This window comes from Amblyomma mixtum, chromosome 4, assembly GCF_055824585.1.
Source record: "Amblyomma mixtum isolate Tamu chromosome 4, ASM5582458v1, whole genome shotgun sequence".
In the NCBI taxonomy this organism is placed as follows: Eukaryota; Metazoa; Arthropoda; class Arachnida; order Ixodida; family Ixodidae; genus Amblyomma; species Amblyomma mixtum.
Window position 1 is genome coordinate 75,613,589 of NC_143015.1, and position 14,235 is coordinate 75,627,823.

The following is a 14,235-nucleotide window of genomic DNA, read 5'->3' on the forward strand; positions in this document are numbered from 1 at the left end:
ACCTCCTGTAAGCAGGCAGTGAAGAGCATTGGCGAGATCGTGTCTCCCTGCGTGACACCTTTCCGTACTGGAATTTTATTGCTGACTCTATGGAGAACTATAGTAGCTGTGCAATCGTTATAAATATCTTCCAATATTTTCACATAACACTCTTCTACACCCTGATTCCGCAATGCCTGCATGACAGCTGAGGTTTCCACTGAGTCAAATGCTTTCTCGTAATCAATGAAGGCTATATGCAGGGCTTGGTTATATTCTGCGCATTTCTCTATCACGTGATTGATGGTGTGAGTGTGGTCTATTGTCGAGTATCCTTTACGAAAGCCTGCCTGATCATTTGGTTGACTAAAGTCCAAGGTTGCCCTGACTCTATTAGCGATCACCTTAGTAAATAAAGACCTTGTAGGCAACGGACAATAAGCTGATTGGTCTGTAATTCTTCAAGTCCTTGACGTCTCCTTCCTTATGAATTAAGATAATGTTAGCGTTCTTCCAAGCTTCTGGTACTCTCGAGGTCACAAGGCATTGCGTATACAGGGTGGCTAGTTTTTGTAGCACAATCTCTCCTCCGTCCTTCAACAAATCTGCTGTTACCTGATCCTCACCAGCTGCTTTCCCTCTTTGCATTGCTCCTAAGGCTTTCTTTACTTCCTCCTTCGTTACTGGTGGGATGTCCCATTGCTGTGCTTGACTGCCTCCCTCAGTGACTTGATGATTACATTCGCTACTGTATAGATTTGTGTAGAACTCTTCGTCTAATTCAACTATCTTATCCATATTGCTGATGACATTGCCCTGTTTGTCTTTTAGCGCATACATCTGGTTTTTACCTATGCCCAGTTTTCATCTATCATCACGACCAGCTGGTACACGAGTTAATTTGAATGTAGAGCCCAGAGCAGGTTTTGGAAAAACCTTTTTTTCACGCTGGTCTCTTAAGGCCACTGTTCTTCATGGACAACAACTCATATATTCTGGAGCCCAGAGCAGGTTTCGGAAAAACCTTTTTTTCACGCTGGTCTCTAAGGCCACTGTTCTTCATGGACAACAACTCATATATTCTGGACTTAGCGCGCATTCCATGTTGCCAAAGCAGTCATTCTAAACTCTACGAGAGGTACTGCGTGACAATTTCCATTTCGCTTCAATTACGAAATTTTCTTCCTATTTTCGTTCTTCCCTTTTTGATACAGGTCTCAATGTGGGCTCCCTTTCATTCGCATTAATTTTTCTGTAAGCTGCCTCTGTATGCATGCCTCAACCTAAGTTGGCATTTATACTAGACAGCGTTTGCACAGCAGACACGTCCTATAGTCCAATACAAATCAAGAAAAAAGTGGCTTTTCCCCCTCAAAGGACCCCCTTACAGCCCATGGAGGCGACTGGTTCTCATGAACTAGAGCGTGACAATGCAGGGAGTTGCGTGACAAAGCAGGGCGGAGGGGACAACTATCCCCGACCATGGAGGAAGGGGGCTATCCCCTTTCATCTGCTACCCCCTGCATTGTCACGCTAGCAGGTTCATGAGAGTCGGCCTGCACCATTGGCTCAGACGGGGTGCTTTAATGGGGAAAAGCCGCTGCGTTCTTGACTTATATCCGACCATAGTGTTGGCATAAACCAGATCGATGGCAGGTACGCTTCCCCACTTTGCGTCATCATGCCTGTGCACAAAGGTTAGTTCTTTCATTTTTCTCTCCACTCACAGGCCGATACCACCTCGCGAGCGCCTCTGCAACCAGGCCCTGATGAACACGCGGCATTTCTCATCTGCCTTTGGCTGCCACATTGGGGAACACCCCATGGCGCCCGCGTCCATCTGTGGTGAAACCGACTGAGCAGCAGTGCTACAGGGCGCAGCACTCGACAACGGTTTTGCTGCACTTCTCGGGATACACGCGGTCACAAGATGAGATTGCAGAGATGCTGAGGACCCATGTCCGAACTTATCATTTGATATCGTTGCAGGGAGTGCAGTTGATGCAAGTCACTCGCCAATTATTTGTTTATGGTTTCGCTTTTACATCATCGACTTTGTCCCTGCCCCATATCGTTCACGTATTGCGCTAACAAATCCTTTAATTCACCTTTCCAATTTCAGACCATCCATGAAGCACACCTACCTGCCGCAGTGCTGGACAGGCACATCAGATAGATATTTATACATTCTTTTCGCTTAACGTGAATATTCGCCCTATCACTGCTTTATTTGCACCCTTTAAGCTATACCGTGTTAATAGTTTACAATACTTCTAAGTGCCTTGACATTCGTCGAAATGTTTTGAGAAAACGCAACTCCTGTGGACACTTTCAATGTATATATTTGTGAATTTATGAATGTAAGCAACACGGCTGAACATGAACATGCCTTTCTGTCTCATGTCAGCTAGCAGTGAGTGCTTAATACAATGCTTTATCAATGACTGATTAAGCATTTAACATCATGCACACCTATCACACCTGTTTGCTTATTGCTTCACGTTTTGAGCACGCGCAGTTTTCTTGCTATCCTCAACAATTTCCACAGAAGTCTGTGGTCTGAAATGTATATCCATTAGATGTGAAGTTCAATGCCGAATACTCTTTTATCTTGTCAGTGTTCCACCATGCTGGAAGCTGCAGGTTAATTGAGTTAGTGCACTGAGCTGTAACAGCACTAGAAGCAAACCTGCAGCTCGCCAGCCCTTTTTCAGAGCATTAAAGAATGTGCTTAGCATTATTTATTCTTTCTGCAAAGCTTGGTGCATGTATGAAATAATCCCAAAATATTTCAAACAGTATGCAATAATTCGGACAGTATGTGGCAGAGCTGCAAAATATGGCACAATCCCAATGTTCTGAAAGAGACTCTCTACACTGCAATCCTCCAGAGAAACCAAATTGCAAGCTGCAATAGCCATGGCACTAACAGATGCGAATTGGTTCACAAGAGAAATTTGGCAGAAGTGCTGAATTCCTTTTGTGCTATCGCACAAGTAATGCAGGGAAGTCGTGAGTAAATATCCAGATTGTGAGTGTGACTATTTCAGTAGCCTCAAGTCAAACTGTCTACCATCGGCTGGTCCACTTAGGAGGCACTTATTGGTCTACAGTGCATTTATACCAACAGTGAGATGATAAAATGTGAAGCGGACATGGCAGATTTAAAGGTAACAAGAACTACAAAGGACGTGAGGCACTGAAGACAAAGAACAAATGATTAATTGGCACTTCACTGTCTTGAATGTCTCCCACATTTTGTTGTCCAACTTTAGATTGCCAATGCTTTAGCACTTCAGCCAAACTTGCTATGCACCACCAAGCAGCCACGTTCAGTCTTACTGAATAAAAATGTTAACTTCGGTACATTTTCAACATGCACATAACTTGTCGTGATGTGGCCCATTGATTTTCATACGCCTAACTACATGGAAGATATAGGACCTTTTCCACGACCTCCCCCTCCATGCATATCGCCTTCATTGTTTCTTGTAACCCACATTAACTCTTTCCCTGCCATGGGGAAAATGACCATTTTCTGAAGGCTTCAGTACATTTTTTTTTCTGTAAAAACTGACTTCAGTAATGAGTGAAATACCTAAAAACAGAGCTGAATAAAGGTGCTTTCTATTAATATACGTTTAAACAACAAATTGCATGTTGCAACAAAAAATTTTATTTGCTAAAAATGAGACTTTAGAAAAAAATTCAACGAAACTTGCAAAAACACGCTTGTATATTAAAAGAAAAAAATGTTAAAAATTTTCAGAAATATGCAAAATGTTTGTTTGTCTATTGGCTACTCTCTGCAAAAAAAAATCATTTCTATCTTGAATACTATTGTTGCCACAAAAGAATATCTGGAAACCCTATCGTTGTGCATCGGAGCGCGGCCACCTGTGTTTCAGGCTGGTTTCCATCATCACCGATGTGAAAACTGAATCATCTTGCAACATTTTCAGGCTCGCTTTTGCACAGGACGTCGATTAAATCACTCGCAAACGAAACGGAGTCCTGAGATTTGCTATGTCTTAGAGCGCGTGCCGCGCATGCGGAGGCTACCAAGCGACTTCGATGGCACCACATCTTCGGAGTGGTTTAAAAAAATGCCGTTTTGTAGGGGCAAAAAGAAAAACTACATCGGAAACAAAACTTCAGTTCTCCGGCTACAAGCCAGATGCGCATCGTGCCTGTAAGCAACGCGGAAGGCTCCGAAGTCGAGCGGCGAAGGAGTCATCTGCGGGCAACATGGCGGGCAATGAGCGCAGGTCCGCGTCTTCATTTCTTCGCAGCGCGTTAAAAAGTGCCCCCTTGCGAGACAAAAGAAAACTACATCGGAAACAAAACTTTGGTTCCTGGCCTACAAGCTACATTTGCAGCGTGGTCATTAGCAACGTAGAAGGTTTTGAAATCGGGGCATGAAATTATCGTTAGAGGGCTAACGATGCTCAATGGGCGCGGTAGGGAAAGAGTTAAACTAGGTTGACTGCATGCATGCCATTTCAGGGTGGCAATAACTTGCATGAGCCAGTGATCTGATGACTGTGACCAGCTTTGCGCCGCACTTTGTCCTGCGTGGTAAAAATATGGCTCTTCTGCAATGATGACGACGTTGTGCGTAACCACACCTCAGCACTATCTGCAAGCAACGGATGAACCTCTGCGGCATCCCTGTATCTTCAAATCCTTGAAGGGTGAGAAGACCTCTCGCCCCAACCCGAGCAGAGTTTTGAGGCGGCAGCGGTGCCGCAAGTATTCCAGCACACGGCTCAACAGCGAACTGTGGACTAGGCACTTTTGGCAAAGACTGTACATGGGATTCTCCAGCACTACAAGGATTCAAATGCGGTATATATACGCTGCGCGTTTCCCTTTTTCCAGAGCTTTTATGTACAGCAGACAACAAGGAATTTTTGAGACTTTGGCAACACAGTGCACGCAATAGGCAATGGCAGTGTTTTCTAGACTGAAACCTTAACATCAAAAGCAGCTGTTAACATGGCAAGCATAACATGATTAGACCTGACGGGCACTACAGACTATAAGCTGCCCGCAAAAGGGGTTCCCACATGTCCTTCCGGTCATGTGATTGACTGACTGAATCCTCGCTTGAGCTCATATTTCACGACATTTGCTCCGCCAAGGGCAAGAACTGGCCAAAAATTCGTACCAGGCTCCTGGTAACTAATAGTGTTTATTTAAATACATTTTGTGAAAATAAAATAGACGTGAAGAGAAAATAATACGAACACAAGCTCACACTGAAGAGACCTGAGTTCTTTCTTGTGCAATTGGCTCTTAAAAACTCACTCTAGCGCTCTGTATTTTCAGTCTGTGTTTCAACTACAAGACCAAGGTTTCAGACTACAACACAAACAATGAAAACACAGCGCGTTAAATTGCAGTCCTTGTGCAAGAGGGAATAAAATATGTAAACAATGCTGCCAACATCAATGGTTTTTTGATCCTCTCACTCAATTTCACACTTGCATCCCAGAGTTCATGGAGTATACTCTCTCCATTCCTCTAGTTAATTCTAGTCCACTCAAGCAGGTCATTTGACTGTATCCCTGAAGTTCACACCATGCACTCAGTTCTTGTGCATGGTGGAAAAGTGTGCATCAATCTAGCCTTGCTAGAAAAGTTTCGAAACTGTTCCACAAGAAGCCAGGCAGGAGATCAACAGGAAACGCAGCAACTGCCAGCTTCAGAGAAATGCAATACTGGGCCGACCTGTAGAAGAAGAAAAAAGAAATGCTCCATGCAACATACAGGCAGGCTTTGCTTCATAATTGCTATACTGTCCAAGGTTGCAGCCTTCTTTGGGCACTGAATGCATCAAAGAGTGGAGACCTTGGTAAACTATGAAAAAGTTCATTGCTGTATGTTTGGAAACCGTTTGTAATATTACTTTTTTTTTATTTCATCTTTCAAAGAATCGCAAATGTGCGATTTTGAAGTCTGCATTGCATTCTGAATTGCAGAAAGAAAGGTTCCACCAACCTTTCCACCAAGGTTGCACCGTAAACAAGTAGTCTTATTTGCCCTAAGTCACTGGCTCAACTTTTGTATTCTATTATCTGTGACCAGCACCCTACACATCAAAGCTTCCATAGTTACTCCAGTGCGCACGCAGAATACTATTACCATCTTCTGCTGTACCTCTCAACCATGAAATGGTTTGGTTTGGTTAATGAGAGGTTTAACATCCCAAAGCAACTGAGGCTATGAGAGACGCCGTAGTGAAGGCCTCCGGAAATTTCGGCCACCTGGGGTTCTTGAACGTGCACTGACATTCGCACAGTACACGGGCCTCTAGAATTTCGCCTCCATCGAAATGTGACTGCTGCAGCCGGGATCGAACCCGCGTCTTTCGGGTCAGCAGCCGAGCACCATAACTACTGAGCCACCACAGCAGCTCAACCGTGAACTACAAAGTGTGCCTGACGCATCAAACTAGATGCGTCCAGTTTGTAAATTGCAGCCTAAAACGAAAAGGAGACACCAGAGCACAGCTCCCTCAGTCACAGTGGTTGTACGGCGGCAGGCCAAACAATTCAGGCTTGAAGTCTTCCAGAGAGTCCAAACAGAGTGTGGCACTTCTACGCAAGTCTTCGCTCACACGAGGGTCTGGCACCATGACCACCTGCATGCCAGCGGCCACCGCAGCTCGCACGCCATTGGGCGCGTCCTCGAACACCAAAACCTACAATGGGGTAAAAAAAAGCAGAACGCAGGCATGATCAGGTGTCATTTGGCTTTAAAAAGAGTGGAAGTGAAATACGCAATCTTTCGCGTCATAAACCGCATGTTTTTGAGCATAAATGGCCAGCAGGATTGCAGTAGAAGACGCGAGAAAGAAACATCACCTTAGCAAGCCATATGATCATCATCATCATGACTGTGAAGTGAAATAACGAATGTCTTGAAGTGAGCCAGCTTGAGCATGCTCCAGACACATTATCTGAAGCATGAGTAACTCGGTGTCAAATTCAGCAGCTGTTTCATGAATTTGCTACCCTGCTTCAATCTACCAAAGGAGCTACAAATCGGCATTTTCATGTCAGAGAAAATCTAGTGGGTGCCAGACGTCTACTCAGGCTGCCCCTTTAGTACACCAAAAAAATTTCGTGAACACTTTGGCAACTAAAGTGCTGAGTGGCGAAAGCCAAGGACACTTTGCCATGACTTCCGGTGGATGAGATGTCACAACATTCCCGTGGCTATATCTATACCCAAATTATACACCTTTCACGGACCTTAAGTGTTAATTACGCTTAATTGTGCATTTATCCATCTAATTTGACACAAATCCGACGTTTTTCCCACCATTCTGTGTCAATTTTCACTACACTGTGACGACGTCCGGTATGTGGCGTCACACCGTTCCCGTGGCTATATCGACGTCCACGCTATTTCAATGAAATTTCAACATTTCTGCCTATAATTAACTAATTAACCTACAGTCATCAAACTTGCCTTCTAGGTTCATTTTTTCCTCCTCTATCTGAAGCGACCATTTGTTTTCTTCTATCTTTTTTAGTTCCCGAGTTAAACACGTGTGAAACGCTTGGTTAACGGACGTCAGTATGAGCCATTAAAGGCCTTAAAATTCAAAGGTCTGATGTTGATGAATTATTATATTGCAAGAGCATCTACGGCCAAAAGAGCATCCCGGTAGAAGGCATTTTTTCATCTAAACAACGTAATGTCAAGGACTCATTTCCCAAGCACTTCACCCCAGGGAAGCTGAGCTTCAGGCCAGGGTAAAGCTTGTACCCATTGGAGACTCGTGGGTACCCGGCAGCACTGGGAATCTAACTCCCACATACGAGACGGACGCGTTTGTTCCCTCACTCATTCAGCCGCTTCCGATCTATTAACGTTACACCTATTATTTTTCTTTCCAGAACTCAATACATTGTCCTTAACCTGAACCCTTTCCGTTAGCCTCCACGTTTCTGCCCCACAGGTGAGTACCGGTAAGATACAGCTGAGGTGAGTACCGGTAAGATACAGCTGTTGTATACTTTTCTCTTCAGGGATATTGGTAAGCTACCATTCATGATCTGAGAGAACATGCCATATGCGCTCCACCCCATTCTTATTCTTCTAGTTATTTCCAGCATAACTGTGCACACAGCCTCTCAAAGGCTTAACTGCACATACCTTCTCAGGAGAAGGTGGGTCGTCGAACCTCGCGGCAGCCACGAGGAAGATGTCCGGGTGTGGCTTGCCGCGCGCCACTTCAGGTGTGTCCCCGCCACACACCACGTGATGGAACTTGGAAAACAGGTCTCCGTGGTGGCTCGTTTTCAGGGTGAACGAGTCTCGCTTAGAGCTGGTTGCCACAGCAATCGGGACCCCGCACCGGTGCAAGTGGCTCACAAGCCGTTCGGCGCCTGGCAGAAAGTAGCACGGTACCAACGCATGCACTAGCCTGTTTATGGTTCACAAATCGGTTGTGCAAGTGCATCTTATTATCAAAGTGTTTCTTACATATACCGGGTGTTTCACGTAACTTGAACCAAGCATTTAAAAAAAGCGGTACACCGCAGCCCGGTGAAACCAACGATACCATGTTTGCCATCATGTGGCGCTCCTTAGAATATTTTCTATATTCTGTTTAACTAGTTAATTAACGAAGATTAATTATGCAAATTTTCAAATATTCATTTTAGTGCCAAGACCGTTACGTTAGGTTGTACAGCAGGTTTATAAACAACCGATCCAGTTTATTGTAGCATCGTATCTCCTACGGGGTCCTTTTTTCCGGCATCGAAAGAAAGCCCGCGAAGTATGAAAAAATACTACGTGACTACGCTTGTGCACTACCAAATTGCAGCGCTCTCAACGGCGTTTCGAGCAAATGGAGCGTGCCCGCTGACCGTGGCGAAGTGAACGGCCCCTGCTCTTAGCAGCACTTTTCACTGCTAAGAGGAGGTATGTGATGAGCAGCTATTTCGAAACCTGCACACGTAGATGTCCTACATGAAGAGAGTGCCAGTTTTAAAAAGTACACAGAAAGAGCAAGCTAACGTTTCAGCATGACCATGTTCTCTGCTACATGTGAAGGTGTAACATTCAGCTGATGTGTTCATGACAGTAGAATCTAATGACTGGGAAAGTTAATTTATCATTGCCATCAAGTATCGCGGGGCCCCTAGAACAAACTTACACCATTTCAAATATTCATTATACCACAAAATGGTCACTGTCCAGATGATGGCTTAACACGCATGGATTAAAGGGACATAAACGCTGGTGCTATCGAATTTGAGCAGGTGTTGAACTTAAGTGTTCCAACTAATGACAGCAGGCTCACCCATGAGTCTACCGACTCAGCCTCAGTTATTCACACTCAAACTCCAATGGGAATCTGAGCTCTCAGAAGAAATCCAGGTAATGCAAATGAAACCAAAGTCGATACAGGGTTTTCTGAGCCCAAGGGAATCCTACATGCCCCAGTTCCTCCACTAAGCGAGATCTCAGTTACTGCTCACCGGGCATAAGTCTGGCAGTGGGGAAGAGTTCCAAGTATATCTGACGCAACTCTGCCTCGAACTCTTGTACGGAGAGGGGCAGCTGAAGCCGGTCGATGAGGAACCGTGTCATCTCGGAGCCCACAGAGCCCATGACTGCAGACTTGACTTCCCAGGTGAAATCCTTGCCATAGCGACCCGTCACCCGCTGTGTTGCTTCCGTGTACAGTCTCTCTGTGTCTGAAAAAAAAAGATAAGAAAGAAAGAAAAGGTGCAGCGATTAACATATCTGTTCTGCAAACAAAAGTAGATTAAGGAAAAAAAATGCCAGCTCTATCAGTGCAGTATTATCCGCATCAAGAAAAGGCGCGCGGCATTGCAGTAACTAATGAATAGACAACTTGCACAATTGCAATGCATAATCATCATCAGCCTGACTACACTCACTGCAGGGCAAAGGCCCCTCCCATGTCTCTCCAGTTAACCCTGTCCTTTGCCAGTTGATACAAAGCGCAAAAGGGACAGGACGAACGAAGAAACCACATGGACAAGGCACCTTGTCCGTGTGGTTTCTTCGTTCGTCCTGTCCCTTTTGCGCTTTGTATCATCTAGTCATGTACCAACTCACCCACCAATCGATTCTTTGCCAGTTGCAGCCACCGTATCCCTGCAAACTTCTTAATCTCATCCGCCCACCTAACCTTCTGCCGCCCCCTGCTACGCTGGCCTTCTCTTGGAATCCACTCCACTACCCTTAAGAACCAGCGGTTATCTTGCCTTCGCATTACATGCCTTGCCCAAGCCCATTTCAACTAGGATGTCATTAACCCGCATTTGTTCCCTCACCCACTCCGCCCGCTTCCGATCTCTTAACGTTACACCAATCATTTTTCTTTCCATAGCTCGCTGCATTGTCCTTAACTTAAGCTGAACTCTTGAAACACATTCAAGGTTAAGTTTACGCACAACATGGGTGCACACTTTTATTTTTTATTCGAGAAGCGCACCATGAGGCACAAGTTGAGAAAGGGGGAGTGGAATGTAGGCTATAGGAAGTTAAAAGAAGGCATGGAGACCAGTTTCTGCGAGGTAGTCGCGTAGGCTGCGAGTGAGCTGATTGTTCATAGTCCTCTTCACATAGTCTCCTTCGCGGTTCCACCGCAGGCCCACCTCCCTGAGGAGCTGTTTTGTAATAAGAGCCATCCCAGGGCACATCCACAAGTGCCGCATATCAGAAATGTTCGGTGCAGCGCCACAGTGAGGGCACCTGTCAGTTGCCGGCAGACCTTTATCACGCTATAAATGATGGACAGATGGGGTCAGAGCCACCCCTGCCCGAAAGTTGAAGGTTTTGAGAGCTTCCAGTACGCGACATCCGGAAGTCGTTGCTCGAACCCACTTGTGGCAAAGTGGTTATTTTTCCTTCTACATTCTAAAGAACTATCTTTGAGGTTAAAAATGATTACGCTACTAATTTCCCATTCATCACCAACATAAACTAAAGAATGAAAACACATACCCCTATGCTTTCCTTGGTTTCCATAACTGTTGGTTTCCTTCAACAGCATAAATAACACCTTATAGCCAATAACGTTAAAAAGTGTACTGGAAAGAATGCTCCACTTTCTACAGCATACCAGGGATTTCAAAAAGTGTACATGACTAAGTTGTACAAGTGACCACTTTACTGGCCACAAGCCAAATGCATCCCCATCATTACTTTTTCATCAAAACTATGAGGGCTACTACATAAATCTTGATCCATGAAGATAAAGTGCAAACTCTTTTATACCATTACATTTTCTTGAAATATTTGCTGAGGTGTTTCAAGTATGTTAGAATTTCTGCAAACCACCGTTGGGAATACTCCTCCCACTCATTTTTTTAGAGTGTTGCAAGCTCAATATCTCGGGTGTAAACTTCGGCTCCCTGAAAGCTTAAAAAGCTTCAACCACACGTGCAGTTTTTGCTCCAGCAAGCAGGAAGTTATTATTTATGGCCAGGTTGGGATGGCAAGGTGATCAAGTCGAAACTTGGCTCCTGGTGAGCACAACAGCTGAAAGGTGGTGCTGGCTGTGTAGGCGGACACACTACCATCATCATCATCATTTATTGACCCTTAAAGACCACTGGGTTGCAGGGCATTACATAAGGGGGGGGGGGGGGGGGTGTTACATCACAAGAATACAACAGGTCACAATCACAGCTATATGCATATACTGGCAGGATATATAGAGAAAATGTACACAAACCCATCAGAAGGAGTGGGCTTATTTACAGATGCTGTCAAAAGTAAATGGAAGGCAATATTAAAGAAAAAATTTAATCCTTGCCCGCTCAATTCATGCAATCTTGAATACATAAGTGCAGACTAATTGTGACTGTGCGAATTGCACTGTGCATCAACAAACATGGACCATTATGCTTTAAATTTAAAGAAATTAAATGTTTTTGACAAAGTCGCCTTCCATTTACTTTTGACGGCGACTGTACATGACGCAAAATGATGCGCCGCAGTCCAGAGCATGGCAGCTGTTCTTGCAGTGCATCAAAAACTTTTGGGAAGCGTACCATCGTGTACCAGTGACCAGAAACAGTACTTTGTTCCTGCAGAGGTACAGTCGCAACATGACCGTTTTCAGAGAACCAAGTCAGCGCCATTTTCTTGCCGACACTTAGGGGCTGCTTCATTTTGTCAGTGCATCACACTGCTGCATAGCTTAGTTGCAAAACACGAAGACGAAAGTTTCACTACAAATTTTTGTGGCTAATATATCACCAGAAAGGGTCTTCCTCCACTGATCCACCAAACTCCAATTGTCTTGACTGGTGTTTGGTTCTGTTATGGTCTGTGAATGTTCCGACTGCTCTTGAATGAAATCTGAGAAGCAACTGATCTAGACACTACTTAAAATAAAGATTTGATCAATTCCTACATCGTCATCATTGTTGTCCCCAAGGCCTCTCTTGCACATAACATATTGGGTGATCGGTCAAGACCCGAGACCTAATCTACCCTGTAATTCCCAGGCCATAATTTTGTCAACAGAATGCAACAGGTAGATGGGTGCAGCAAAAACTGAGGAGTGGGTCTAAATTTCGAAAGTTAAAATTTTGTTTGTTTGTTTATAATGCATTTAAGGCGTAATTTGTGCGCTCCGAAATTCTTTTCGCGTTTTATGTTGTCACCAGCACAAAATACACATCGGCACGACAGTTTTGTCCTTGTAGACGTCCTACATGTAATAAAATAAAGCCTACCTTGCTCACTATTCACTGCCGCAGGTAAGTTCATTTAAAAGGACGCGCTAGAACTGAGGGCGGTCCACAACCGAACTTCAACAATTGTTAAGTAAGCATTGATAATCCTGAAAGAAGTGCTAATAAAATCACTAAGAAGCCAACTAGCCTAGTTGTCTGTACAGCTTCTCTGTCAAAAATTCAACCGCTTGAAAGCAAAACAGGGGCCCACTCCGAGCGCGCAAAGACGCCAAGTCCGAAACAGCCGTTATACGCGAAGTATAAAAGCGGCAACGTACCGCTACCTGCTCTTTTGAAATTCCCACCTGCGCTCAACGGCTCTAATCTACAAGAGGCTTGCAGTTCGCTTTCAAGAGAAAATAAAGCGAAGAGAAAACACCACGAAAGCTTACCCAGGAGCAGACCGTCCATGTCAAAAAGCACGTGAGTAACCGGTTTGAAAGCAGCCATGCTTGTACTTTACTTTGATGCCACTCTGATCTTTAGTGAAAAGTTAGTGAGCGCACATCCGAAGGACGTGGTGCGCTAGAGTAAAGTTTTCGTAAAAGCGGTACTTGCAAAAAACGAGCGACAAACAGCCCGATTGCTATCACCGGCACCCAGCTGGATTTGTCTACGTCTTGCTATGGCTTGTAGCGGTTGTGGCCGAAACACGTTGTCTGCTAGCCTGCGGCCTACTGCCCGACAGGCCGCAAGTTGTTTTTTGCAATTTCACCAACAAGCACCCACTGAAACTATTTCTTCGAATCGGTGTCCACAGAAGCCAAGATTTAGTCAGATGTTTAGGGGAATCCCCGAAGGTGGAGTAGATTTGCAGTAAGGGAGCAATTACTCATTGACATCCACCCAAGCGCAGCCATACGGCTACACAGGAATGCTATACAGCTTTCTCAGAAACTTCGCAGTCAAAGAAAAAAATTCGTCCTGGTCCGGGGTTCGAAGTTAAACCCGGGGTAGCCGTAGGGCTGCGCTTGGGTGGATGTCAGTAATTACTCCCTTATTACAAAGCTAAGATTCATGAGCGAATGCGCTGCGCCGTTCGTGTAAACAGTCCCCCTCGTTTTTCTGCAGCGATGCGGCACCCAGCTCACCACTCGCCGAAATGGATATCGATATGGCACCGCGTAATGTCGATGCACTGATCGCTATAGCGTGTTGACTGCACAGTTCTGATATGTGCATTAGTGTAACACGTGTTACCGAACCGAAACCGAACATGCCCTCCTGGTCCCCCTGCGTGCGGCCAAGCGTCCAAGCGTATGGACGGCCGTAACAGTGTGGATCTGTGAGGACCCCAGCAAAGCTGAAAGGATCGGGCATAATGCAAGCATAGAAGAAACCTTGTGAAGCCACTGGCACCTGTAGAGCCACGAAAATGTTGATTGTTCTTGAGTAATTCGGGGCTTGAAATGGTCGAAGTTCTGTGCTGAAGCTTGGAGACATGAGATGTACAGAACAGGACGGTGGAAAAATTGGCTGTGAAGGACGTCAGTTGTCAACTGGCTGCCAGGTT

General features: G+C 45.1%; 2 protein-coding genes across 2 annotated transcripts in view; one reads left to right on the forward strand and one right to left on the reverse strand.

The window, feature by feature from the left end:
* The window catches only part of LOC149347073 (endothelin-converting enzyme 2-like), a 78,333-nt gene extending 76,495 nt beyond the window's left edge, over nt 1-1,838 (forward strand). Inside the window, exon 12 of the mRNA XM_089541479.1 lies at nt 1,709-1,838. Within this exon, the coding sequence (XP_089397605.1) occupies nt 1,709-1,838 (130 nt within the window). The remainder of the gene's footprint in view (nt 1-1,708) is intronic.
* Nucleotides 1,839-5,154: 3,316 nt separating this feature from the next.
* On the reverse strand, nt 5,155-13,320 carry LOC149347076 (pseudouridine-5'-phosphatase-like). Its single transcript, XM_089586867.1, has 5 exons — nt 13,115-13,320; nt 9,483-9,701; nt 8,149-8,381; nt 6,485-6,685; nt 5,155-5,712 (listed from the first exon to the last, which is right to left on the reverse strand). The coding sequence occupies exons 1-4, from the start codon at nt 13,170-13,172 to the stop codon at nt 6,500-6,502; spliced, it is 696 nt and encodes a 231-aa protein (XP_089442993.1). The 5' UTR covers nt 13,173-13,320; the 3' UTR covers nt 5,155-5,712; nt 6,485-6,499.
* Between the last annotated feature and the right edge of the window lie 915 nt (nt 13,321-14,235).